General features: G+C 43.9%; 2 protein-coding genes across 2 annotated transcripts; both read left to right on the top strand.

Moving 5' to 3' along the window:
* The first annotated feature begins 2184 nt into the window (after positions 1-2184).
* On the top strand, positions 2185-19026 carry LOC144738926 (copine-4-like). The gene is made up of 15 exons (XM_078621922.1): positions 2185-2355; positions 5080-5262; positions 9243-9303; positions 9520-9608; positions 10063-10146; positions 10399-10488; positions 13327-13425; positions 13662-13748; positions 14312-14371; positions 14483-14616; positions 15265-15319; positions 15447-15498; positions 16040-16173; positions 16604-16840; positions 18952-19026. The coding sequence occupies exons 1-15, from the start codon at positions 2185-2187 to the stop codon at positions 19024-19026; spliced, it is 1611 nt and encodes a 536-aa protein (XP_078478048.1).
* A 2332-nt stretch (positions 19027-21358) lies between these two features.
* LOC144738925 (large ribosomal subunit protein uL3m-like) lies at positions 21359-25164 on the top strand (the record flags this gene model as incomplete). The annotated part of the gene is made up of 9 exons (XM_078621921.1): positions 21359-21432; positions 21786-21967; positions 22044-22135; positions 22640-22738; positions 23743-23842; positions 24346-24406; positions 24621-24732; positions 24838-24915; positions 25052-25164. Coding segments are annotated over exons 1-9 (911 nt in total), but the record flags the coding sequence as incomplete, so codon positions are not given.
* Positions 25165-25523: the final 359 nt, after the last annotated feature.

Here is a 25523-nt window from a genome sequence, read left to right as displayed (position 1 = left end):
GAGAATACGAGCTGACAAGGCTCTGAGGTGACGACAACCCGCAGCACCAAACTGCTCTTCTGGCCTTTGTTTGTGGATTATTTACACATCTCCTCCATGTTTTTGCTGTACACAGTGTATATATTTTAAAGGTGTTTTTTTGCTAAGGGGCTTTTACCGTCAGCACTTTCACCTCTGGCGTTTAGCAGCACATGTGACAGGTGATCGCTGACAGCTCAGACTGTAGAAACCTTCCACAGCCTCCGTCCCCATCACTGTCATCTGCTCTGGACCGGAACGGACAGTAACACACACACACACACACACACACACACACACACACACACACACACACACACACACACACACTTGCCAAAATGTATCACCATGCATGAAGCACATGGCAAACACAACTCACTATATGCCACCTCCACACACACACACACACACACACACACACACCCACATCTGTTGTATGTCACACACCTGCCCCGTGGCTCTGTTAGTTTGTCTGTGTGCAGCCCGTCCATGTGCTTAGCTATAAATAATCACCACCAACCAACACACATGGAACATGAATTATGGAGGATGGAGAGAGAAAAGGAGAGAAATGGAAGGAGGGAGGAAGAGATCCAGGTCAGAGTCAGACCCAGTTCCAAGAGTGAAGCTCCCCGAGGATGATACTACTAAACCACGGCATCGATATTCAGTTTGCACATGAGGCCTGCGGTTATCTTTCAGGTCGGACAGAGTGGACCTGAGGCTGCTGCTGCATGTTCAGAAAATGGATCCATGCATGTTGATGTGAATGCTACATGTGATCTACATTTACATTAAGATCCAAGGATCCCGTCTCATGGATCTGACCTCAGAACCTGTCGTGTTTGAAAGTGAATGACGCGAATATGTGCTTCTTGTCCCGCAATTGCGATTGATGAGAAGAGAGAAACAAATGTTCTAAGAGTTAAATATCAAGTTTCTGTCAGGCTTTGTGGACAGAATAGAATAGATGAGGACATTACATGGATTATCTGGAGGGGCTTATAGGGTGAAACACACTGGCTCTAACGCGCTAATTAACACTTCCCCTTAACACACCAGGCTACTACTATGGATTAAACAAGCTAGATCTGATGTGCTAATTAGTCTGTGTGGGAGGTGTCGATGTGCAGGGCTCTTTACCTTTGGACAGAGACAGAAAAAACTCTAAAACCAGACACTCCCAGAGCTGTCAGCGGTGGGATACAGCCTGGACGAGTCCCGGCTCAGCGCAGGGCCACGTAAAGGACAGACTGCCATTCACGCACACACTCACACCTACGGGTGATTAAAGAGTGACCAATTAACCTCCCTCAGGTGGGAGAGAACCCACGTAGACACGCATGTGGCATGGAAACTCCACATGGAAGGAGCCCAGGTCAGACCAGTAAGAGGCAACAGCGCTAACCACCATCCACTGCTGTGTACGGAAGAAACACAGTGGTGAGCAAGTTGCTGAAAACCCCACACAGGCGTGCTCAGCGATTCAGGATGATTAGCTTTGAGTGGGCGGAGCTGGGACTCATATGTCTGTGCATTGACAGGAGCAATAAAGGCGTCCTACTTTTAGAGCAACAAGCCAAAAAGGAGCGAGGTATCCCATGGAGCTCATTCAGTGTTATTTCCTCGTGCTGCTCTCGTAATACTGAGGATCATTTTGCCCAAAAGCTCCTGTGAGATGCTCTGTAACAACATATGTCGTCAAAAGAAATATTGTTTGTTTTATATGTGTCACGTCGGGGCAGATTATTAAAGGCTGTGAGTTGTGCTACTTACTCAGCAGAGCTCAGTGTGTGTGTGTGTGTGTGTGTGTGTGTGTGTGTGTGTGTCTGTGTGTCTGTTAATCTGACCTGCAGACCGGTGGCAAATTGGAGTAAAAACCAACATAAATGTCTCAGTGAGTCGACAGGGAACCGTGATCAGTTTGAGTGGTGTTTTCCACAGCTTGTACTCGTCCCTGAGCTGGGTTCTATCTATCTATGTATCTATCTATGTATCTATCTATCTATGTATCTATCTATCTATCTATCTATCTATCTATCTATCTATCTGTCTATCTGTCTATCTTTCTTTCTTTCTATCTATCTATCTATCTATCTATCCATCCATCCATCTATCTATCTGTGTAACACTCAGCCTCTGTCTTTCAGAGATCGTGAGTTCAGCATGAGTAATATCTACGAGTCTGCTGAGGCCACGCTGGGCTTCATCAGCTCTCCCTGTCTGACCAAAGTGGAGCTGAGAGTGGCCTGCCGGGGGATCTCCGACCGCGACGCCCTCTCCAAACCCGATCCCTGCGTGGTGCTGAAGATGCAGTCTCACGGCCAGTGGTTTGAGGTACAGTAATGGACTCGGGGTTCGATGGTGTAAGGGGATGTTGGGGTCGTGTGCAGAGAAAGGCTTACTAACAGGGATGAACATGTGAATGCAAAATCACTGTTTGGTATTCTGAGGCCATTTACCTGTTTCAAGTGCTACAGGTGTGTATGTGTGTGTGTGTGTGTGTGTGTGTGTGTGTGTGTGTGTGTGTGTGTGAGGGAGAGACCTTGACAGAGTCTTTGTATGTTTTCCCAGTCTCTTCTTTGCTTTGTTGATTTTTACTGCTGATGAGACAAAGCCAGAACAAATGTGCGTGTTAATGAAACATCCTTTTGTAACCTGCCGGAAGCTTTTTGCATATTACAAAGTCACGTCTGTATTAATTGTGAACGTAAGTGGCTTTGAGAGGATTTTGTAGCAGTTCAATATCATTTGTCCGTGAAGAGACGTACCAGTGAGTCAGGTCGGCTCTGTGACATTTTGGTTTTGGACTCCTCTGCTGACATACTGAAAGTCATGTTTGACTAAATGATGATGTGTAATCAAGGATCTGAGCTGCCCGACAGAACTGTGATTGTGCCTCTAACTTTCCCAGAATAAATTGTGTTTGGAACATGAATTATTTATGCCCATGGAAAGCGACAAAAATCACAGCTCTCATAGATGTTTATTCCATCCGAGCACTATTGTCCTGTTGGAAATTTGAGCGTACCGTCTTTATCTGTTTATTTTAGTGTGAAAACAAGAATAAAATGAAGGAAACGTTCTCCCGGAATTTACGAGACCATTTCACAGGACTCTGTGTGCACAATGGGACACAACAACCTCACAGAATAGAGTTCATACGTTGTACGAAATGAAAACCCGTCCTTGCTTCCTGTGCTCAGATATTACACTTCCGGATGATTTATGTCCAGAAGCCCACCAGCTCATTCAGGGACTTTAGAATTGAAATCTCAGTGACTTGTTGGACGCTCTGAAGCCTGAAGCCTGACCTGCAGAGACAAACCCAGAGGAATTTCAAGGACAAAATAGATCATCTGTTTTTTTTTTTTGTAAGTGCACTGTTTTAAATACAGTTACATCTTGAAAAATATCATGGAAATTGTCCGTTTTTGTCAAGAATGTTTTTGTTTTAATGCTGGTAATTGAAGCCTACAGCTCAGTATCTTCAAAATGATTAGTTTAAATATCATACATCTCAAGTCTGAGAAACTATGTACTCTGTCATGAGCCAAATTCATCAAAATTAGAACAAAAAAGGCTTGAAAAATTCAATTAATACTGGAATAAATAAACTTTTCCATGATATTCTCTTTTTTTTTGCCACTGCTTTATTCTGACTTGCTGGCACCACACACACACGTACACACACAAAGGCAAACGCTTTGTGTGTGTAGTTGTGACTGCGAAGGTCTGTGAAAGTTTTAAGGCCTCGTTGTGCCAAAGCAAAGACATTTTAGTTCACAGAGGTTTGTGTGTGAGGCTGCTCTTGTCCAAAGGGATTTACATTCGCAGTCCCTGAAGGAGCCAGGGATTGAACCAGTCACCTTCTGACGGCTCCATGGGGCCTCGGCGAACAAGTGTGTGTGAGAGAGATAGGGCTTGTTCAGATGTGGTACAATCAGCCCCATTCAGTGTTTACAGATGTTATCTCTGGATAATTTTGGATAATTCTCATGAGTGTGTGTTCAGCCGTTTGTGAAAGATTTAATAATGAGAGATATATGTAGAGATATAATGTAGAGTGAATAATTTGTCATGAGCAGGAGAGAACTACTAGGTGTTCATGACTGAATTTTTGGGAGCGACTCATTCAAATGTTGCTGTTGATTAGAATAACAATGAAAGGAACCTCGTCGCTCCTTCTTTTGTCCGGTTCCTGTGATGTGAGACCAATGATAGCCATTCCACTTCTCTGTGCTGTCAAACAACTCATCCCGCCATCAAGGAAAAATCCATAACGCCACACCTCCCGTTGATAAGTGTAAACACTGTGCCGATGTCTATTTGCGGTAATTGCTGCAGGGCTGAAAAGTCTGCTGAGATCCACAATCGATGCTCAGCAGATGTGTGTTGGAGGCTGAATGAAACGCCGACATGTCAGGGGCAACAAGAACCATCATTTAGAATGAAACAGCTAACATTATTTTTATTTTTTCTGTTCTTTTTAAAATGAAAAAAGCAGCAGTTTTCCTGGAAAAGCTACAGCACCATCTACTCGGTGCCATACAGGCAGGCAGAGATCAAACGCAGATAGCAGAGAAAGCTGGACTTCTATTTACCGTGTGGACAGAAACTCCACATGAATAATAATGGTTGTGTAAATGAGTTTGTGTGTCAGTTCGCTGCCTCGCTTTTAAATCTTCATTTGCATTAACAGGAATGTCTGGGACTGCTTCATTTATTTTCTGGAGTAAATAGAAAACCTGCAGGGACAATAGTTGACTTCATCACCCCTCCACCACCACCGCCTTCAGCCCGCTCCTTTTGTCTCTTTGCGATGAAAACAAATGAATTCCAGTCAAGTGAGGTTGTATTTCATTGTAACGTTTTCACAACAACAGTAATCTCATGAACGATTCTATTAGAAAGCAACATTCACATGACTAACAGGTCCAGAAACCAAAGCTACGTGTGGATGGCCTTCTGCCTCAACCAGTGTGTGTGTGTGTGTTCACTAGAGCTCGACTGGACATTGGGTTAACATGTAGCTACTCGTGTGTGTGTGTGTGGTTACAGGTCGACCGTACCGAGGTGATCCGCAGCAGCAGCAGCACCCCGGTCTTCTCTAAGATCTTCCTGGTGGATTATTACTTTGAGGAGGTCCAGAGGCTGCGCTTTGAACTTCACGATATCAGCTCCGGCAACAATGGCCTCCGTGACGCTGACTTCCTGGGGGCCATGGAGTGCACGTTAGGACAGGTCAGTGTGCCGAGCCATTCTCATGTCGTTATCCTTTGGTTTATCTTGTACATTATCCTGTAGTATATGACCTTGTATACTGTATGCTGACCGTCTTACAGTAATGGCCTTTTTGTTTTAAACATTTTTTTTTGCCTACATCCAATTCATGATGAATTGGTTCATTTTTTTTCTCTTTTTTGAAAAACCTGAAAATGTGATATAGGCCATTACTTCTAGAGGGGGAAGATATATTGTGTATTGTTTTTGTGTATTGTGTATTGTATTGTGTAGTGTATTGTTGATGTGTTCACATGTTTTTTTTTTACTTCCAGCACTGGTTGGGAACAAAATACAGTATTTATTAATGATTTAGAGTATGTACAGTAATCTGAATCCTATGACCAGTATAGCGTGCAAAAATGCTGTGAGAAGATATACTGTCTATCTTTTATTAGTAGGGCTTGGAAGTGACCATACTCAAAATATTTTGATATTTTCACATTTTACAAATGGCATCAATGAATGACGAGGATGAACATGTTCTACATATTGTTAAGATGATCTACTGATGATCTACTGTTTGTCTCTGTCGGTTTAAACCACTGACGATCGCTCAGGGCTCATCGTTCAGTGTGTAAATGTTTACACAGAGGAGTGAGACAATCACCAGAAACCAGATCCGTGAATTCACCATCAGGGGCCTGATGCAGAGCTGACTGCCTGTGAGTGCTGGACGACAGGAACTGGAGAATAATTTGTGCTTTCACTTCTCCAAAACACTGGAAACATGTCACTAGATTTATCACTGGTCACCAGGGGGGTCGGAATACTCGATAACTATAGAGACAAAGTCGCTAAGCTGGTAACTACTGTTTCAGCTTCGTTTTCAGTGAGTGATTCGTGTCATTCGACTCGTTCGCTGGGAATCAACCAACGAGTCAGTTTCACCCACAGCAGTTCACTGCTGCACTCATTCAAACTGTGAAATGAACAAATCTTCTCAGTCAGTGATTCAACATAGTTCGTTCACCCAAAAAGATTCGTTTGCGAACAGGACAACACTACCATCAAGTGATTATTGTCCTGCGCTATATGTTGTTTAGAAACATATCGACATATTATGAAATGGATGTTATGGATGCAGGCAGCATGAGCTGCGAGCCACACGGCAGATCAGTCAGTGTTAAGTCTGTGGATGTTGTGTGGAGGTGTGCGTTAGCTAGTGTGTGCTGTAATCAGTGCAACACAGAAAGTTTAAGATAAGAGAGGAGGAGAACGGTAGTCGTGTGCAGCATCGTAATGTGGTGTTTTTACCTGAGGTCAGCGAGTGCCACGACTGCATTTACATGGTGCTTCAGTGCAGACGTCCTTGGGTTGATCTGCACTCGCTGTGCTCATCACCGTATTTATGTGCGCATACATACGGCCTCGGCGCCCACTTAGGGCTGTTGTTGCCCGTTTTCAACGTGTAATCAATATTTGATGTTTTGTGAAATATCCAAAAACATCAGTGCTGTTGAGTCAGTGGATGTGAGGAAGAGCTCACTGTGAATACCAGTGGGGGCGGTGGAGGTTCACATCTGGTTCACTGACTTCATCCAGTCAGATTTAGAGACTTGTGAACCTCCAGTTGGGAGCTGATTCACCATCTGATTGTCAACCGCTAGCGGGTCATTTAAAGTCTCACATCAGCACCTTTACACATACAAACTGAAGAACACAAAAAAGACCATTTAATTAAACAAATGTTATTTTGGTCTGACCTTTACTTATAAATACGTCTATGCACCGCTCCTTCTCAACAAAAGCATGACTTTTTTAACATTAATAGAAATGTTCCTTATCGTCCCCAGTTTAAAAGTCTCTCTGTCTCCATGGAGACCGTTGGTCTTCTTTATTATTACCCCCTTCTTCCATTTAAAGTCCAGTTTAGAAAATGGCCTGAGTTTAGATCTGTTATCCTCCATTTGGAAAGCAAAAACAAATGGATGCTGCCTTGACTCACTGATTGCAGATTGTAGCGGCTGTTACTGATTCTGACTCGAATCAACTCTGACTCGAGTCGAGAAGAATCCCTGGGCTCACTACTGCCCCCTAGCATGGGGCAGGAGAAATACTGCCTCATCGAGTGTCGATTACAGTCGTTCATCACACGAATAGTGACACACACACACACACATACCGTTGTTGACAAAAAAACACTGTACATTGTATGCGTTCTGCTAAACTATGGAAATGTAGTTCATATAGCAAGAGTTTGAACATTTTATTAGCAACATACAGGAAGAGATCAGACCGGTCTCCATGCTAGCAGCCAGAAGTTGGTGACAGCTAGTGGTAAACACACGTCACTGTTCAGTGTCTCATGTAACATAAAGCCATTTTGACTAAAAATCATCGTTCATTTCGTTTAATGGAAAATACTTTTACAGTACAAATCACATCACTAGATACATATAACTATTTCATTCATTTTTTCATTTTATATTTTTTCTTTCTATGATGGTAGGTGCCCTGACTGCATGTCACTGGTGAATACCTGTGAGCATAAGAGCAAGTTCACCAGTTCGTTCCACAAGATTGTAAGATTTCTCCATCGTCAAAGATGCAATCGGCAGATAAAAGCTGCTGGATATTTTCCGAGGGCAGATGGGAAAAGAGGATTAGGATGGCGATTGCCACAGCTTTACTAAAATGAGATAACGTGTGAAACAGCAACGTCTGGTTTCAAGTGTGTTTTGTTCCAGCCAGGATTTGCTCCATGCAATGTAGAAAAACCTTAGTTTCAGTCTCAGGAACTGATCTCTCAGCTCAGATTCAAGATCTGTGCACATACAGACAATCCAACGGAAGGCACAGAGACAAAAACAGAACCTATTCAAGGTAAATAAAATGAATGAAGTAGAGACATAGACAGTAGGTGCATCTAGGGTGGGAACGTGTCAGATAAGAAGCAGGTTCATGGAGGATTTGCAGGTCGGTGGTCGTCCTGTCTCAGCTTCAGTTTTCAGACCGATAGATTCCACCTGTCTCACTCCACAAACATTTTATCCCTCATAACATAATAAGAAGTAGTTTTACCCACAGTGGCGGAATTTAGCAATTACAGGCCTGGGGGGGCGGGGTGTGCAGAGACAGATAACAAGACAGTTTGATGATGATCTGACGTTTGATTTTTATCCTTAGACGTACACAATTACTGAACTGCAAAAGTTAACATGAGTTGTGTGGGGGTGGGGGTTGATTGTCAGGGGCCCCAAGACAATTGCTGACCTGTGCATGTATACGGCCCCTGCTTCCTCCACGTACTCACCAACAGTGAATCATTCCACCACTTCATTACTTTTCCTTCCACACCACAGAACTGTAATAATCCTTCCTCATCCAATTCACCTCTTTGCTCGTGTTCTTTTCTGTCAGTGAACAAATAACGTGTTACAGTTCAATTGAAATTACTTTTCACGGTCTGTGGGGGGCAATTTTAGAAGGATCTGTCCCGTTTTCCTCCTTGGAATGAATCTTACGGGCACTTTCAATTAATAAATAATTCTGACGACTTTATCGTGTCCGACCTTTGTGACCTTTTCTTGGAAACACACTCTGTGTCTTAATGAGATATTCATATTGGATTTATTCAATAAAAAGATCTTCTACACGGCATACGACCTTCATCAGGGAGAACTTGTAGACAATGGAGTCTCCAGCCTCCACTGCAGAACACTTACATCACGTTTGAGCTTCAGGTGTTAACGCAAAATCAAATTACTGTGTGTAATTGACAGTGTGGAAGGATGCTTGCACTGCTGATCCCTCTGAGAATCATCGTTCATTATCCTGGCTAGGCAGTAGTGTTTGTGACACTCCAGGAACCCCTCTGACCTCTGTGTGTTCAAAAAAGAACAACAACACGAGCAGTCTAAGCCCTAAAGCTCTAAAGCTCGGTAACAGAAGCACGACGATAACTGAACCACCCGTTTCTGTGAAACGTTTCATTTCAGATCGTCTCACAGAGGAAACTGACCAAAGCACTGCTTAAACAGGGAAACACTGCTGGAAAAATCCTCCCATAACGGTATGACACACACACACACACACACACACACACAACACACACCACACACACACACTTCACACACCACCCCCTGCACTCGGAGGATTCATTTGATGAAGGTGTCCTGTTGAAACATCTCTACAACATTTCACCTTATTTTCCTTTCAACTCACCCCTCCACCTGTGTGTGCGTGTCCTACTTGTCTCTCCACCCCCACCCCCCCCCTCTTCAAAGGTGACAGCGGAGGAGTTGACGGGGAATGATGACTATGTTGAACTCTCCTTCAGTGCTCGTAAGCTAGATGATAGGTTCGTATGATTGCTTGCTCAAGAACTTTCCAAGCACCTGTTCTGAGTGTTTGTGTGTGTGTGTGTGTGCACACATGCACACACACAATGACATAGAAGTACAATCTAGCAGGCCTGCTAAAATAGGTGGCCCCCCCCTCGCCAATAACCCCTCCTATCTCAGCCGCACCACCACTCCCATAGATAACTATATTAATTTTCAGCCCTCACACACACACACACACACGCACACACACACACAGCCATGGATGACTAATCCAAACAGTTTGGGCCTCAGGGAAAAGATGGAAGAAAGCGAGGGAGGGCAGACAAATTGGAGAAGACAGGAAAGAGATGGGTGGAAGAAAAGGAGAAAATGGGGGCAAAATAATGTAATGATTCTGTTAACGTATGAATGATTTATGGAGACCAGAGGGACCTGGGAGGTTCAGTCCTTTACGCCTCTTCTCCTTCTGAAGGATTTCTTCAGCAAGTCCGACCCTTTTCTGGAGATTTTTAGAATAAACAACGATGGGACGGAGTCACTTGTCCACAGAACCGAGGTAAAAAACACAGCAGATGTTGTTGGAGCAGAAGTAACGAGAGGGACTTCAGCAGCCACACCCCTCCCAGAACCCCACCCCCAACACAGGTTACAGATCAAAATCAAATGAAACAAAAGTTACCCGATTAAAGTTTGGACAAGACGAGGTCAGACCGGTACAAAGACCTGCCTGGCTGCTGACGTTCGTCTCCTCATCATTTCTGCTCCAACGATGTGAGCGTCAATAACTGGAACGCTGGTGTTTGTTCAGACTGTCATGAACAACCTGAGCCCCGTCTGGAAGTCCTTCAAAGTTTCCTTGAACACGCTTTGCAGCGGAGACCAGGAAAGAGAGTTAAAGGTGAGTCAGCAACTTCATTTGTGTTCACAGTCAAGTCTGATATGATTCGGCACCAAGTCACAACAACAGCTCAGCATGAACTATTCATTCCCACGAGGAGCCCAGACGGCAGGAGGAAAGTCCAGGGCTGCATTTGAGTGGCCTTCTGCCTCGACCAGTTGGGATGAAACAAGGAGAGGAGGCAAAACACATAGTGTTGGCAAATTGGTTCCCATGACAACTTCCTCCGTAGAAGTAACAGTAGTGATACTGTTTCAGGGACTTCATCAAAGTCATGTGACTAATTCCAGTTGTTCTCTAAATGTTGAATGAATGCTCTCAACTGTTTTCAAATGTTTCGTGGGTCAGTGTTTCAACTTAAGGCAGCATCAACATCAACTATAAAATAAAAAAAAAACATCCACTGACATCATTATCATTCATTACCACACAAAATTAGAGCAATAGACTAGGAAAGGCACTCGCAGACCTCTGCCAAGCAGCTCATTTCCACCCATGTTGTGATTTCCACCCAATATTCTCCTCCTACATCCATTTAATCTCCTCGGATAAAGTCATACATCATCCAACGTGCCTATGTCACTAATGGTCAAATAGTAAAACAAATGATCAAACACAAATCATGACTTCTGAGGTCTATTTTTGTCTTTTTGTTCTTCATTTACTTTTTTATTTGAATTGCAAAACAAAAACCTGCAACCCCCCCCCGCCCGAACTTTGTGTTAACAGACAGACCCACTAACCACCGGACCACAGACAGTCCACTGCTGCTGTTGTGGAGTTCTAGACACAGATGCTGACAATGTCCTATCTGACAATGAGGCAGAATCCTTCAACACAGTCCTGGATCCAGATGGTTCTAGAACACGATCAACATTTAACCATCTGGTCCTGGTTCAATTAGCAGCGTTTCCAGCTAAGTGTGGATCGTTGGATACTATTTTGTGACGTAACAGAAACGACGTACTTTTCACTTTTTGAGATGGCGGCTGACAACAGTACAATAAATACAATAAAAAAATAAATACAATAAATACAATAAAAGACAACTGTTTTTTCTGGTAAAAAGTTTTGCCAAATGTCGGCGATAAGGCTCGACCATCCGGTTGCGGTTCACCGTCGAAAAATGTTGTGGAGAAAAAAAATCTGTCAAAATTTGTACAGTACATTTGTCATTTCCAGTAAGTGCTGGATTTGAGACAGTACTACCCTGAAGAAAGTACATACTGTGCATAGTGTACTACAAAGAAGTGAGCTAACCGAAGTATGAGATTTGAAACACAGGACTTCAGATATGGTACAACGTGCAGCTAAAATTGTCATCATTTACATAACATTTACATACTGTAAGTAGCTGTAATTGTATTATAGTTCTCTGTGGTATTGTAACTGATTACACTCATATTTATTTTGTAATTGAATGACGTAACGTTACGTGTGGCGTGAATGTGGAAAAGTGGATTTTTTTTCCCAAACTTTGTGAGTAAATAAATGTTTGAGAGCCGGGCCCTCGGCGCTTCCCTCCACTTCACATCTGGGTTGAGTTCAGGTCATGTGCTCCGTTTTCCTCATGTCACTGGGTTATTTAAAGCGCAGGTGCGAAAGAGCTCTGCGGTCATCCTAAACTCGTGCTCTTCTCACCAAATTGGATTTGTGTGTGTGTGTGTGTGTGTGAAAGCGGTGGCGACACATCAGCTCTCGAACAGTTATTCCTCCATGAATAAACATGAGCTTCATCATTAAATATTCAGAAGCGTCTTAACTCTGCATGGTTCCTGTCAGCAGGAGAAAGGGCTGACACGCACTGAAGTGCACGTGCGTGCACACACACACACACACACACACACACACACCACCCTCTGTGGTTTCCAGGGCTACTACCTGTTTGAAGCACCGGTGTTACAGTCACAAACGGCAGCGCAGAGATTTCTCTTCAGACCAGTGCTTCCTTTTCACCAGGCTCTTAACTGACCAAATGCATAAATGCATAACCCCCATCGGCAGTGACCGTCTCCTTCACATCCCCTCGTAGTCCTTCTCTCACGTCCCTCCATCCATCCAGCCGTCAGTATTCACTGAATGGAACTGGAGTGTTTGTTTTTTTTTTTTACTCTGATACACACACAGCCATATTTCAAGTGAAAACACCAACAGGAACCACTGACCCCCCCCCCAGGATAATCAACTCTCAAAAAGACAAACACTTCAGGTCCAAGCCCTTGTGTGAGTTAAAGTGGGAGTCAGGACATGAGGGGATTACTGCAGGTTTTTAATCAAGCGTGGGTGAATTTGTTCTGATTGTTAGTCCAGTAACCTCTGACATGAAGGTCAAAAAGCTCTACAACCAACGGACGGCCATTAGACATGTGTAAGGTGTGTGTCTGTGTGTGCGGTGTTGATCGTACAAAGTCGGCTCAGAGAAGGTGCCTTTTGTAACCATTTGAAATTACAGGATTGTGTATTTATAATGTGCCTCGGCGCGCTGACCCGGGCGTTTACCAGTGATTGCAGTCGTTTGTCTTGTCTACTTGCTCCTCTGAGACACCCCAAACACACAAAGACCAGCCCACAAACACCACACACACGCACACACAAGCTGTCTGTTAAACTGCATCCTTCTCAGCATCCTCGGATTAATATTTCACCGCTCCATTGCCCCCCCACCAACACCTCTTTATCAATCATTCAGCATGGTATTTCCCTGCGTGCCTGTGTGTATGTGTGCGATTAGTTGACAGTTTTTGCAGCTGCGCTCTCGCTGAATGATGTCGTCGCTTGTCTGTGTGTCTCTGTGTGTGTGTGTGTGTGTGTGTGTGTGTGTGTGTGTGTGTGTTCCAGTGCACAGTCTGGGACTGGGACTCCAACGGAAAACACGACTTTATCGGGGAGTTTCAAACCACCTTTAAGGAGTTGAGAGCTGAGCAGGAAGGCAAACAAGTAAGAGACACGACACCTTCAGTGCATGAAGGCATGAACCCCCCAACCTGACGTTAACCGTGAGCCGTCCCGCCCACCGACAGTGTGCTTCTTTTCAAGAACCTGTCATTATGACTTTTCTTTACATATCATTTGCATTTTTCTCCCCTGCAAATAAATCTGGAGTCAGTGTGAAGGTGTTTGTATTTGTATTTGTATTTTGTATTTTTGTCCTCATCGTGTGTTTACTGGTTCAGATTCAATGGGAGTGCATCAACCCAAAGTACCAGATGAAGAAGAAGAATTACAGGAACTCTGGTGTTGTCATTCTCAACCACTGTAAGGTGAACAAACATGTTTAATGCCTCATATCCACCCTGGAAAATGTGTTCCTCATTTGTGAAACGTTTTTGTCCGAGAATGTTCTCTGTGTTTGATAAATGGGGAAAAACGCCAGCGATGGTTTTCAGATTCAGGTTTGGACGACTTTGTTTATCCCAGGGGGGTAATTTCAGTTTCAGTCAACTCCACGGAAAAGAAAACAAAACACAGCAGCATTCTGAGGCAATACACATTTATACATTTTTGTTTTTTAAGGGTTTCCCCTAAAATCAAAAGCAATCATATATAGTCACTTAAAGGGACTTTGATTTACAACAAGAAAAGACAAAGTTGTAAGTCTTTTAATATCCTGGCAACTAGACTTTGAATTTCCAAATTTTGATAAGTCTACTTTCTTTCATTTCATAGTAATATTTGGACAATCTGACAATATGAATGTTTGTTGTTGGAAATGTTTGTTCGTACTGATTTATTTCTAATCAAATCTGTGATTGGTTCATTGACTGTCAGGCTGTTTCAGGCTTTCTTGGTACTTATTTCTTTCCCAAAATTTGTCCTCTGACAGATCATCAAGATGTATTCGTTCCTGGACTACATCATGGGAGGCTGTCAAATTCAGTTCACAGTAAGTTGTTTCACATTTAATCTCCTGCATATTTAAAGCAACACGTCCTTCTGTGTCTGGGCCCACTCGTGTGTGTGTGTGTGTGTGTGTGTGTGTGTGTGTGTGTCCCAGGTGGCGATAGACTTCACAGCGTCCAACGGGGATCCGAGAAACAGCTGCTCCCTCCATTACATCCACCCCTACCAGCCCAACGAGTACCTCAAAGCTCTGGTGGCTGTGGGGGAGATCTGCCAGGACTATGACAGGTAACAACATCTTCATCGCCTGTCGTTCGTCATCCTCAACTATCGTCAGTGATTGCCACAACCCATACCGGAGTCGTAACCATCAGTCAGCACCATAAACCCCTCAGAGTTAAGAAATGTCACTCAGCATTGGCATCAAATTAAACCAGAAGGCCTCTTTGGTCTCCATGAGGAGTGGAGCAGTATTTTTTACCAACAAACAATGAAAACATGAGCTCCTTGGCGGCAGGAACCACCATTCTGACAGGTCATTGACAGACCGTACGTCCAGGCAGCTGTAAATTAGATTCCACACAAGGACGAACTGAATCTCAGGAGGTCCATATTTCACTTTAGATGTGTGACATCCAGCAGCTGGAGTTCAGCGTTTTCTTTGACTTCTGGGATCGAACCTTGTGCCTCTCATGGCTCGCTCAGAAACACACGACCAGGAATCGTGACCACGCTCCATTTAGGCAGAGCTGGTCCGCTCGAGTGTCCTGCGCCACGCGATAGGGACCAGGGCAGCAGGAACTTTGATGAATGACAGCTGCGTTTGTGCTGTGACGTGTAGAAATGGCTGCAGAATCTTTTATGGCAGAGGTTTCATCAGTGTCATGTCCATTCTTCATCCTTGTTCAATGAATCACGTCTCTCTGTTTCTGCAAGCGATAAAATGTTCCCTGCCTTTGGTTTTGGCGCTTTAATACCACCAGACTTCAAGGTAGGGCGTGTGTGTGTGTGTGTGTGTGTGTGTGTTGATGGAGATGAAAGGCAAAAAGCATCTGTCAAGTGGTAAATTGGACTGAACATGTGCTGAGTTTGCTCCCTCCTGTGTTTTCTGTATGAAGGTTTCACACGATTTTGCTGTGAACTTTGATGAGGACAATCCTGAATGTGCTGGTGAGTTTTCACACACACACACACACACACACACACTGGTGAATCACAGCAGAAACGTGTACTTTCATAAGTCAAAGCATGGACTATTCCGGAAGTATCACGCCGTCTCATCTCTCTCCCCTGAACAGATCAGTCCCCTATCTCCCTCCCCACTCCTCTTTCCGTCTGATTTTCGGCCGTACATACAAATGCACACAAGCGCGTGCACGTGACGGTGTGGTATGTGCTGCAGGACATACTGTATTTCAGTCTCTAGGAAACAGAAAAACACTAATCCGTATGTGTGAAATAGGCTTCTGTGCTCTTTCCCCAAATGGACGTGTCCCCGCCGTGAAGGTGTGTCATCTCCTGTCTGTGTGTGAATGGAATCCTCCGATTGTTTACGCCACCCCCCCCTCCCCCCCCAAAAAAAAGCCCAGTCTCCTTGGAGTCCAATCACACACTCATTTTAGCGAATACTTTCACAAGTACAAGAACTTTCGCGGCGGCGTCACGCAAGTTGACAAATGAATCAGCAAAAGTGTCTGTGCGTGTGACCCAGGGATCCAAGGCGTGGTGGAGGCCTACCAGAACTGCCTCCCCAAGATCCAGCTTTACGGGCCCACCAACATCGCCCCCATCATCCAGAAAGTGGCCTCATCTGCGTCGGAGGAGATGCACACTAAAGAGGCTATGGTGAGGCAGAACCAGACGGTGGAGAGCGACTTGTGCAAATGTCTTCTCTGTTGTTGTGCCCGCTGCTGCTCGCACAGCGACACAAAAGGAGGCAGCAGAAAAAAAACACGAGTTGCCCAAAGATGAGCAACGGTGAAAGACGTGAGTATGGAACAGAGGAGAAAAGTGATTGATTTTAATTTAATTTGACTCATAAATTGTCGAGCAGGCATTCCTCTCGTGGGCTCCCTGGTGGATTAGACTTTTATTCAAATTAGCCCCCGACAAGGAGCCATTTTCTGAAAAATTCATAGAATAAGTATCCTAGAATATGTAGATGTATCCTCCCTCCTTCCTCCCCTCCCGTCCCACAGTGAAAAATGCTAATCCTCGCCCCCCCCCCTCCCTTGTCCACAAATGTCTCCGACCCTCCCTCCATTCATCCTACCAGGAGTATTTCATCCTGCTGATCCTGACCGACGGCGTCATCACAGACATGGCTGACACCCGGGAGGCCATCGTGCACGCCTCCCACCTACCCATGTCTGTCATCATCGTCGGCGTGGGCAACGCAGACTTCACAGACATGCAGATTTTAGACGGGGACGATGGCATCCTGCGTTCGCCGAAGGGAGAGCCTGTCCTCCGTGACATTGTCCAGTTCGTCCCCTTCAAGGATTTCAAGCATGTGGGTATCGGCCGGGGAGAACGGGGGGGTGAAGGGAACAACAAGAATAGAAATATGCAGCGGCATGGTTCTACATACTTCAACGTGGTGGAGTTTAGTGTCTGTGGCTGAGTGAATGTTTGTGTCGAGGAGCCTCCAGTCGCTCGTTTTCATTTCAAGTTCTAAAGAAATATCGCTGGACATAGTAAAAATGTCACTGATACGCTAGCTGAGGTCCCCTGACATGACAAATATTCTATTTTTAGCTCCTTACAGTCGGAGGTAGCAATCACATGGATCAGAGCGATCGACATGAACAGACGAGACACATAGAAAACAAAACCTAGTTAAAGACATAAGGGTATTCAAACACAACAACTGACAGCGTGGCACTTGGCTCAGGGACGTCGTTTAGTTCACATCGTCAGTGGGAATTGTTCCTGGAGTTATTTTTATCTGTCTTCAGCTCCTCGACAATCTGTATTTTCCCCAGTTCTCTTGTCTTCAGTTCAACTAATGGACTGCAGTTGGTTTCACCAGTCAGACTCACCAATGACCACAGATATTCTTCAACAATCTCAGAATACAACAATCAGTCAGTCCAAAAGCCTCAGTGCCCTTCAGTATCCAGTTTTCTTTCTTTCTTTCTCACAGGTTTGATTAGATTGAGTTTGATTGATGAAACAACAGAATTACATTGTAAAGACTTTTAGAATATGTGACTGTGTGTCACGGTTGCTCATCTGTATTTACAGTGTAACGAGCGTGAGCATGTGGGCGTAATATGCTTGGTGGACTCCTCAAAACCCTTCAGCTCTCGCTGCTCCAGTGTGTGTGTGTGTGTGTGTGTGTGGCATTGATTCAGCCTGGGTTTGACAGGATCTGTTCGACCGGTTTGTTATGGTGAGTTTTGTTTGTGACAGGTTGAAAAATCCAATAATTACATCGCACCCAACTAAACATTTAGTGTGTGTGTGTGTGTGTGTGTGTGTGTGTGTGTGTGTGTGTGTGTGTGTGTGTGTGTGTGTGAGAGGGTTGTATATGAACTCAAAAGTGCAGTGGGCGAGTGAAACAGTCAAGGCTAAATGAAGAAAGAATGAGGAAATAGAAAAGGAAGGTGCACTGGCACTGGGAAGTGGTGAGGGGTAGTGTGTGTGTGTGTGTGTGTGTGTGGGGGGGTCAGTGGGAGAACTAAAGACAATAGGACAGACGGCGTGTGTGACAGAGGTGGAGAGGTGATTTTCTGCTCTGTCGTTTCTTTTCAGAAGGGATTAGTTGGACAGAGCCACTGTGGAGACTGAGAGGAGAATAGCACTTAGATAGCAGAGGGGGGGGTGGGGGGAGAGAGGGAAAGAGAGAGAGAGAGGGAGAGAGAGAGAGAGAGAGAGAGAGGGAGGGAGAGAGAGGGAAAGAGAGAGAGAGGGAGAGGAAGGCTGGAATCGGGGGCAAGTTGGGAGTGGGTGCACACTATGATGGTGCATTGTCTCTAAGAATTATGTGAGATGGAGAACGACTAACTCTTTGACTCTGACAAAATGTGTGTGTGTGTGTGTGTGGAGAGATTCCATGCTTAGGAATGAGTTCAGTACTCAATATATCTGAATATTTCATCATTTCTCTGTTCATCTTAACAGGTAGTTTGGTTTAGTTTCCTCTAAAATGTTTACTTGTTGTTTTACAGTAATGTCATGGTTTAAGTTTCAGTGAAACAGAAACATTTTATTTGAAAATGAACAAATTAAGAATTTTTCCCCCATCAAGATCCATGGAATCATTTCGAATGAATGAATGACAAAAAAAGTAAAAACAAAAATTAGATTCACGTACATTTTAGATGAACATGAACATGTGAGACCTAACATGTACATGAAGGCATTCGTATGGGTGTTTCAGTCACCTCTGAATAAAGACGTGTGTTGCCTGAAAAGATCCGACATTCTTCTTTGTTCTAGCCGAGGTATTTTGGTGACAGAGGTGGAATGGTTTTAGGATTGTCTGATCACATCAGTCTCGCTGCTCTGGACCGTTGACAGCACCGGGCTCAGCCGTAAAGTCCAACATCCGAACACGCTTGGCCGGTGATGTGTGCGTGGCATTGAGCGCTGTCTCCCTCTCTGTCTCTCTGCTCGCAGGCGTCCCCAGCTGCTCTGGCTAAGAGTGTTTTTGGCAGAGGTTCCCAACCAGGTGGTGGATTACTACAACGCTAAAGGCATCAAACCCAAGTGTCTGTCGGACTTTGAGTCCACAAGAACCTTCAGCCCCTAACGATGGCTCGAACGCACACTGACACTCACATACAAACGTGTATCGCATATACACACAGGTACACGCACAAACGTATACAACTGTAGTCTAGCTCAGAGAATTAGCTTGTGCTGGTGAAACAATTTGAGAGACCCCATTGATGACTATTGCATGTTTGGCCACAATGGCGTTACCTGGTAATTTATTCTTACTCTCTACTGTATATCTGACAGACGTTTATAGAAATACGAGCAGTTTCCCCCGAACCAGCATGCAAACTTAGACCATAGGCGACCTGAAGAGATGACACTCCTACCTTATGACGATAACTAGCCGGTACATCAACCAAATATGACAGCACAAGGGAACAAAATTAGAATTGTATTCATGGGGACGCTAGTGTTCCCGGTAGAGTTCTGCATAAATGCATGAATGATTCTAATATCCAATCTCTGATAGCCGCTCGCTGGTTATGAAATAAAGTATCTCTGTCATTGCAACGACTTTCAGGGTTGTCTTTGGATTCTTTTCTACCGATTTGTTTGAGATTTTGGAAATGAAATACAAAATAATTGTAATAATTTCTTATTAACCTTCTTACATTGTAAAGCGTTTTGGAAGGATAGAGGACCGCGTGTAGTCGACACTGATCTGTGAGCTGATTTTTTTCCTGTATTCTGCATGTTGATTATAATAAAGAGACTTTGTTATTCTCACTTTGTGGAACCTCCTGTGTGTGTGTGTGTGTGTGTGTGTGTGTGTGTGTGTGTGTGCATATGTCCATTAAGGTTTTTTAACCAGTTTGGAACTGACGTGAGGAACTGATGATACTATGAAACCGGTTCAGTGACTTTATCAAAGAAGTGTTACTAATAATACAGTACATTTGTTTGTTTTCTAAATGAATGAATACTGTCAACTGCTTCAAATGTTCAGTGTGTCAGTGTTTGAACTGCATCAACACTGACGACTGTCAAAACTACTTTTAAAATCTCCAAACACATCAACTAACATCATTGTCATTGATTCACACACAAAATCAAGATAAAAAGATAAAATATAATATAAAATAATATTACTGAACATACAGGAAAAAAAGTTGAATTAAATGAAGTAAACTGTAATAATGAATATTTCTCTCCATTTAAGTAACTAAATGAATTAACACATTTGTCTCCAGTGATGTAAGTGATTATAGTTCATGTAGTAATCAACGTCATTACACGTCATTACATGTAAGTCGTTATCCCCAACACTGCTGATACATAATGTATGTGATGTACTGTATGTGAGGTGAGAAGTGTAGGAACTGTGTTCTAAGTCTCAAGCAGCCGGCAGTCTGTTTGCTTTATTTGTCTCAGCCCTGAGCGTCACTTCTCCAAACACCACTGAATATGCAGTTTGTGTATTCCACTGAGGTTGCAGCCAGTTCCTCTGTCTGCCATAGACGGCACGATCTGTATGTTGATGCCACACATTAAAATGCAGGAGTAAATGATTTCAAACACCTGCACATAGTTTAATTAGGAGTAGCCGGTGTGTCTCTGTCAGAGTATTCTCACCTGACAGACACCACTATTCTCACCACTGGCTGCAGTGGGTAGATCAGTATTCAACACAAGGAGCTTCCTGGTATTGGTTTCCAGCTCAATCGCTGAATGAATGAATAATAGAGGACGGGGGAAAGCAGTCATAGCACACCAGAAGCAATAAATCTGAAATCATAGACTGTAATGCTGTATAAAATTCAATGTATTTCATGCAAGTTTAATGGTCAAACTGATTAAAGAGAGAGAGAGACGGAAAAAAGCTGCTTTTGTTTGATACTTGAATTTAATTGCACTTGAAGTTACAAAACACACCACAGATCCTTCTGGATGTTAAAAAAAAAGTGCTTACAGTACTCAAACGAGAGAAGGGTCTCAAGAAGATGACATTAGTCCATCTGATGCTGAAGAAGGTGAAAATGTTCACCTCCATGATAATAATAAAAGGAAATGGACCTTTTCGTGTGTATTCATCAATCTCTGGTTAGGTAACAGTAACACAGAGTAACATATTTAGTTCGTTTCTCTCTCTGTCAGACACTAGCGATCGTGCGGAACCTTGTTTCTTCGACGCCGTGCGGCGGAACTGTTTACGTCACGTACCGGAAGTAGCCTGGTGACATTTAGAAGAGAACGGAAGTAGGAGACATGCTGCTGGACTTGTTGTGACAGTTCGAGTCACCCTTATCGCTGTGTGGATTTTTTGGTATTTGTTCATAAAAGAGTGCAGTTTGTGTCACAAACAGTCATGGCGGCGTGGAGCTGTCGGATTCTTCTCCAGCGAGGAGCGCGGGTGATTTCTCTCCGAGCGGCAGCTGAAAGGTGGCTAATGCTAATGCTAATATTACAGAAATTAACTTATGCTCTTGGATTACCTGCTTTGTGTGAAATAGTTTGTCAATGCATCTTAAATAAACAACGTTTTGATATGGTAGAAGTTGGTCATGACGTCACTAGTCGAAGCTAGCTGGTTGTTTAATATCGAAATTGCGTAGTATCTTTATTTGTCATCTATACCATGGTTAACGTATAGAGTAATCAAACTAATACGATACTGCAGTAACACATAGAGGCAAATAATTATAAATGGGAATAATATCTGGTACAATAATCAAAATTGGCAAAGGGACATTGGGACATTGGCAAAGTTGATGGAAATGTAAACTGTCTTGCAGGCCTCTGCAGACAGCTGGTTGTGTTAGGACATTAAAGACCACAACGTGGTTTGAGGAACACCTTACAGAGGATAACCAGGCCTACATGCGGAAGAGCACAGCAGAGGAATACAGGCGACAGATGGCTGAAAAGCTCAACCCACTCAAAGACGAACCCTGGGAGCGACACCAGTGGACCGAGGGTCGGTGTCGTGTCTGCAGATTTCTTCCTGATTTCTTCCTGATCTAAGCTGTAGTTTACTCTCGTCTTCTTTATAGGTAGTCGAAGAGTCGGGTTAGTGGCTGTGAAGCTGGGAATGGCTCCTCTCTGGACAAAAACAGGAGAAAGACACGTCGTCACATTGTTGCAGGTTCAGACATTTGCACCTTCTTTTTCTCCTGTTACATATCTAAGGATTGTATCACAACTGAAGCTTTATTCAGGCACCTGTGTTTGTCATCTGATATAAAATGATCAGCAACTGGATTGTTCTGTGTGTTCTGTGGTTTTGCCGGCAAGCTGGCTAATCTATCAGCTGGTTGACTGAATTGTGATGCAACATTTGCGTCACAATTTTATAAAAAACAAGGAAAGCTGGAAAAAAGTCTTTTTTCCTGTTGTTCTTCGCTAACAACCAACACATTCCGTGGCATTCCACATACAACTACATTCCCATTGACAAGAAATAAATCATTTCTGTGTGTGCAAGTCACTTAAATGGACCCAGCATGGAAACATGAAAAGACAGCTTGACACCATATTGAACTGTCCAGCCCAGAGGACTCGGGGTCCTCTGGGCTGGACAGAGTTGTTGGTTGGATGTCCGATGCCCTTCTACCTTAACTTATGATGGTTGATGTGGTTTTTTTTCCAGGTTCAAGACTGCCATGTCATAAAATGTCTGTCTAAAGAAGAGTACGATGGACAAACCGCCGCTCTGCTCGTAGGAGGAAAAAATGTTTCACCGTTCCATGTAAGACGCTGTTATATTACATCATGTTTTATTATATTTTATTTTGTTTATAAATGGACAATGTGTAGTTGCTGTAATTGTTCATAGAACAAAATGGTGGTTGCACCAGATTTAGCTGAATAGTTAATCAATGTCTAACAGTCCAAACAGGACAATACACAAATAAGACTTGAAATGCACCGAAATCCGAAAAACAGTCACAAGGTCAAAGACAGTCAAAGACATCAAATATAGAAATATACTGACCTAGAGGGAGGTTTACAGTATCACCAAGTACAGGTCAATGCTGACACGTCTGTGTGCTGAGGAGATCTTTGTTAGCACCAAGCTCTTATGATCCGGGATATTTTGTACATTGGTGTGAAGTGTATTCCATTCTTTGACGGCCTTGAATGAAGGCAGATTGTGTGAGAGCAGAGCTACAGTGAGGGGAACAATAACAGTCTCCTCTTGATGCAGATCTGAGGGGTCTTGATGTTAGTTCAGAACATGACTGCACATAAGGTTTTAGTGGAAGTCACCGATCCTGTGTATCTGCGTACGGTCAGGATGGAAACATTTGACTCTGTTATATATGATATATGATGATTACGATCACAAATAATCTTACAAACTTAAAGACACCATGGCCTGAAACATGTCACATCACACTCCACGTGTTGAGTAACGACATCCCAGACTTGAAGAACTAGCTGGATTCTTTCTGTCACAGCCATAGTAACATTTTCACATCGTAGCTGTGACAGACAGACAAAGCATCTGTCCTGTTTCCAGAGGAGACAAATCTGATTAAAGCGACAGCAGTCGAGAGGATAACTAATGTCAGACTCCCACCAGCTTGAGCAGTAGAAACACCTTTCATTAGCTTGTGTTTCTACACATGATCCACGTCTGGGTCTGGATGAGTTGGCGTCGCTGAGATCAGAGCAAGCCGATGTCATAGCTTTTTCTTTTATTTATTTCCTCTTCTCTAACTTTTCTCTGCATCTTCCTCTCTCTGACAGAGGACCGAAGAGCAAATGGAGATGTTCAGGAAGGCGGGCGTGCCCCCCAAACAGAAAGTGACCACCTTTAGAGTCTCAGACAACGCCCTCATCAAGCCAGGTAGACTCAGGTTCTGTTGTGGACGTGGACTCAGTGAAGGTCCGGTCCCACTCATCGTCTGCGGTCAGTGGACTGCGGTCAGCGCAGAGCGGCCGTCAATCGGCACGTCCGACCCCTTTTTATAATATCGTATGATTCAAACCAGTGTTTGATGAAAAGGATCCGTCGGGCCTATGCAGGGTCCTGTCCCATCTGCGAACATGAAGGGGCCACCAGGGGGCGATCAATGGCTTTCGTCTTCATTTTTGAACGGCTGATGCTTCTCTCAGTATTATGTATCTCTGGTTTATGTGTTCATGAAAAAACAGGAAACGTCCTTTTATGTAACTGATTTATGCAACAGTGAAACTAATGAATCTCCACTGAAATCAAATACTTGTATGTCTAGAACTATTCTGTCATATGAAGGTACTTACTTATGTTTTGAGTGTGTGGTCATGAAGATTTGGCTCAAAGACATGGACATCTGTTGGTTAAAGTGTGTGTCTGTGTGTGTGTGTTAGGCACTCCTCTGTATGCAGCACATTTCCGTCCAGGCCAGTACGTGGACATCACAGCCAAATCGTAAGTTCTCTTCTGTCCTGGTTCTTTCTTGGTGTCTTTTCCATCTGTGTGTCTCCAGCTTCGCTCCATGTTTTTAACAGTAGTTTGTGTGTGTGTGTGTGTGTGTGTGTGTGTGTGTGTGTGTGTGTGTGTGTGTGTGTGTGTGTGTGTGTGTGTGTGTGTGTGTGTGTGTGTGTGTGTGTGTGTGTGTGTGTGTGTGTGTGTGTGTGTGCAGCATTGGTAAAGGTTTTCAAGGTGTAATGAAGCGATGGGGGTTCAAAGGTCAGCCAGCCAGCCACGGACAAACTAAAACACATCGCAGACCTGGAGCTTCTGGACCTGGAGGAGTAAGAAACACACACACACAGGAACAGACAAACAAACAGTCCTTTATTATTGATCTGTGTGTGTGCGTGTGCGTGTTGTGTGTGTTGTCGATCACCTGTGTTTAGGATCCAGCCAAAGTTTTCAAAGGCAAAAAGATGCCCGGGTTGATGGGAAACAGATACACCACAGCCTACGGACTGAAGGTACACACACACACACACACACATGCACACACTCAGAGAGACACACACACACACTCTCAGAAGATTGATGTTGAACTTGTGTGTCCTTGACTGCAATTTCAGTTCATAATTTTCTCTTTCTCTCTCTGCCCCCCAGGTATGGAGAATCAATACAAAGTATAATCTGCTGTATGTTAACGGCTCCGTTCCCGGCCACAGGAACTGCTTACTGAAGGTAAAAATAGACACACACACACACACACACACACTGTGAGTGAGGAGTGGAGTCGAAGGTCGACCTCAGTGTCGTGACAGAGTCAGGTCACCTTGCACCTGTGAAGCACCGACACACCTACAAGACAGTGTGATCCATCTTCATTGACACTGTGCTGGATCAGCTGTGTGTGTGTGTGTGTGTGTGTGTGTGTATGTGTGTGTCTTGTGCCTTGTGTGTGCATGTGTGTGTCCCTGTGCGATGGAAGAGGAGTACGTATCCTAACGATGTTAGTAATATTCACAGCATCCATCTTCAAACTCAGCATGTTGTGCCCACTCGTGTGTGTGTGTGTGTGTGTGTGTGTGTGTGTGTGTGTGTGTGTGTCCAGCCTATTATTTGTTTTGCAGACAAG

This window comes from Lampetra planeri, unplaced genomic scaffold (assembly GCF_965212315.1).
Source record: "Lampetra planeri unplaced genomic scaffold, kcLamPlan1.2.h2 scaffold_1227, whole genome shotgun sequence".
NCBI classification, from domain to species: domain Eukaryota; kingdom Metazoa; phylum Chordata; class Hyperoartia; order Petromyzontiformes; family Petromyzontidae; genus Lampetra; species Lampetra planeri.
This window is presented reverse-complemented; position numbering and strand designations above follow the sequence as displayed.

Excerpts from the sequence above, each read along its gene's own strand:
- LOC144738926 (XM_078621922.1), top strand. The coding sequence starts at position 2,185 with ATGAGTAATATCTACGAGTCTGCTGAGGCCACGCTGGGCTTCATCAGC. Across the intron at positions 13,426-13,661 it reads CTGAGCAGGAAGGCAAACAA|ATTCAATGGGAGTGCATCAA; the intron begins GTAAGAGACACG and ends TTACTGGTTCAG. Across the intron at positions 16,174-16,603 it reads TGCACACTAAAGAGGCTATG|GAGTATTTCATCCTGCTGAT; the intron begins GTGAGGCAGAAC and ends TCATCCTACCAG.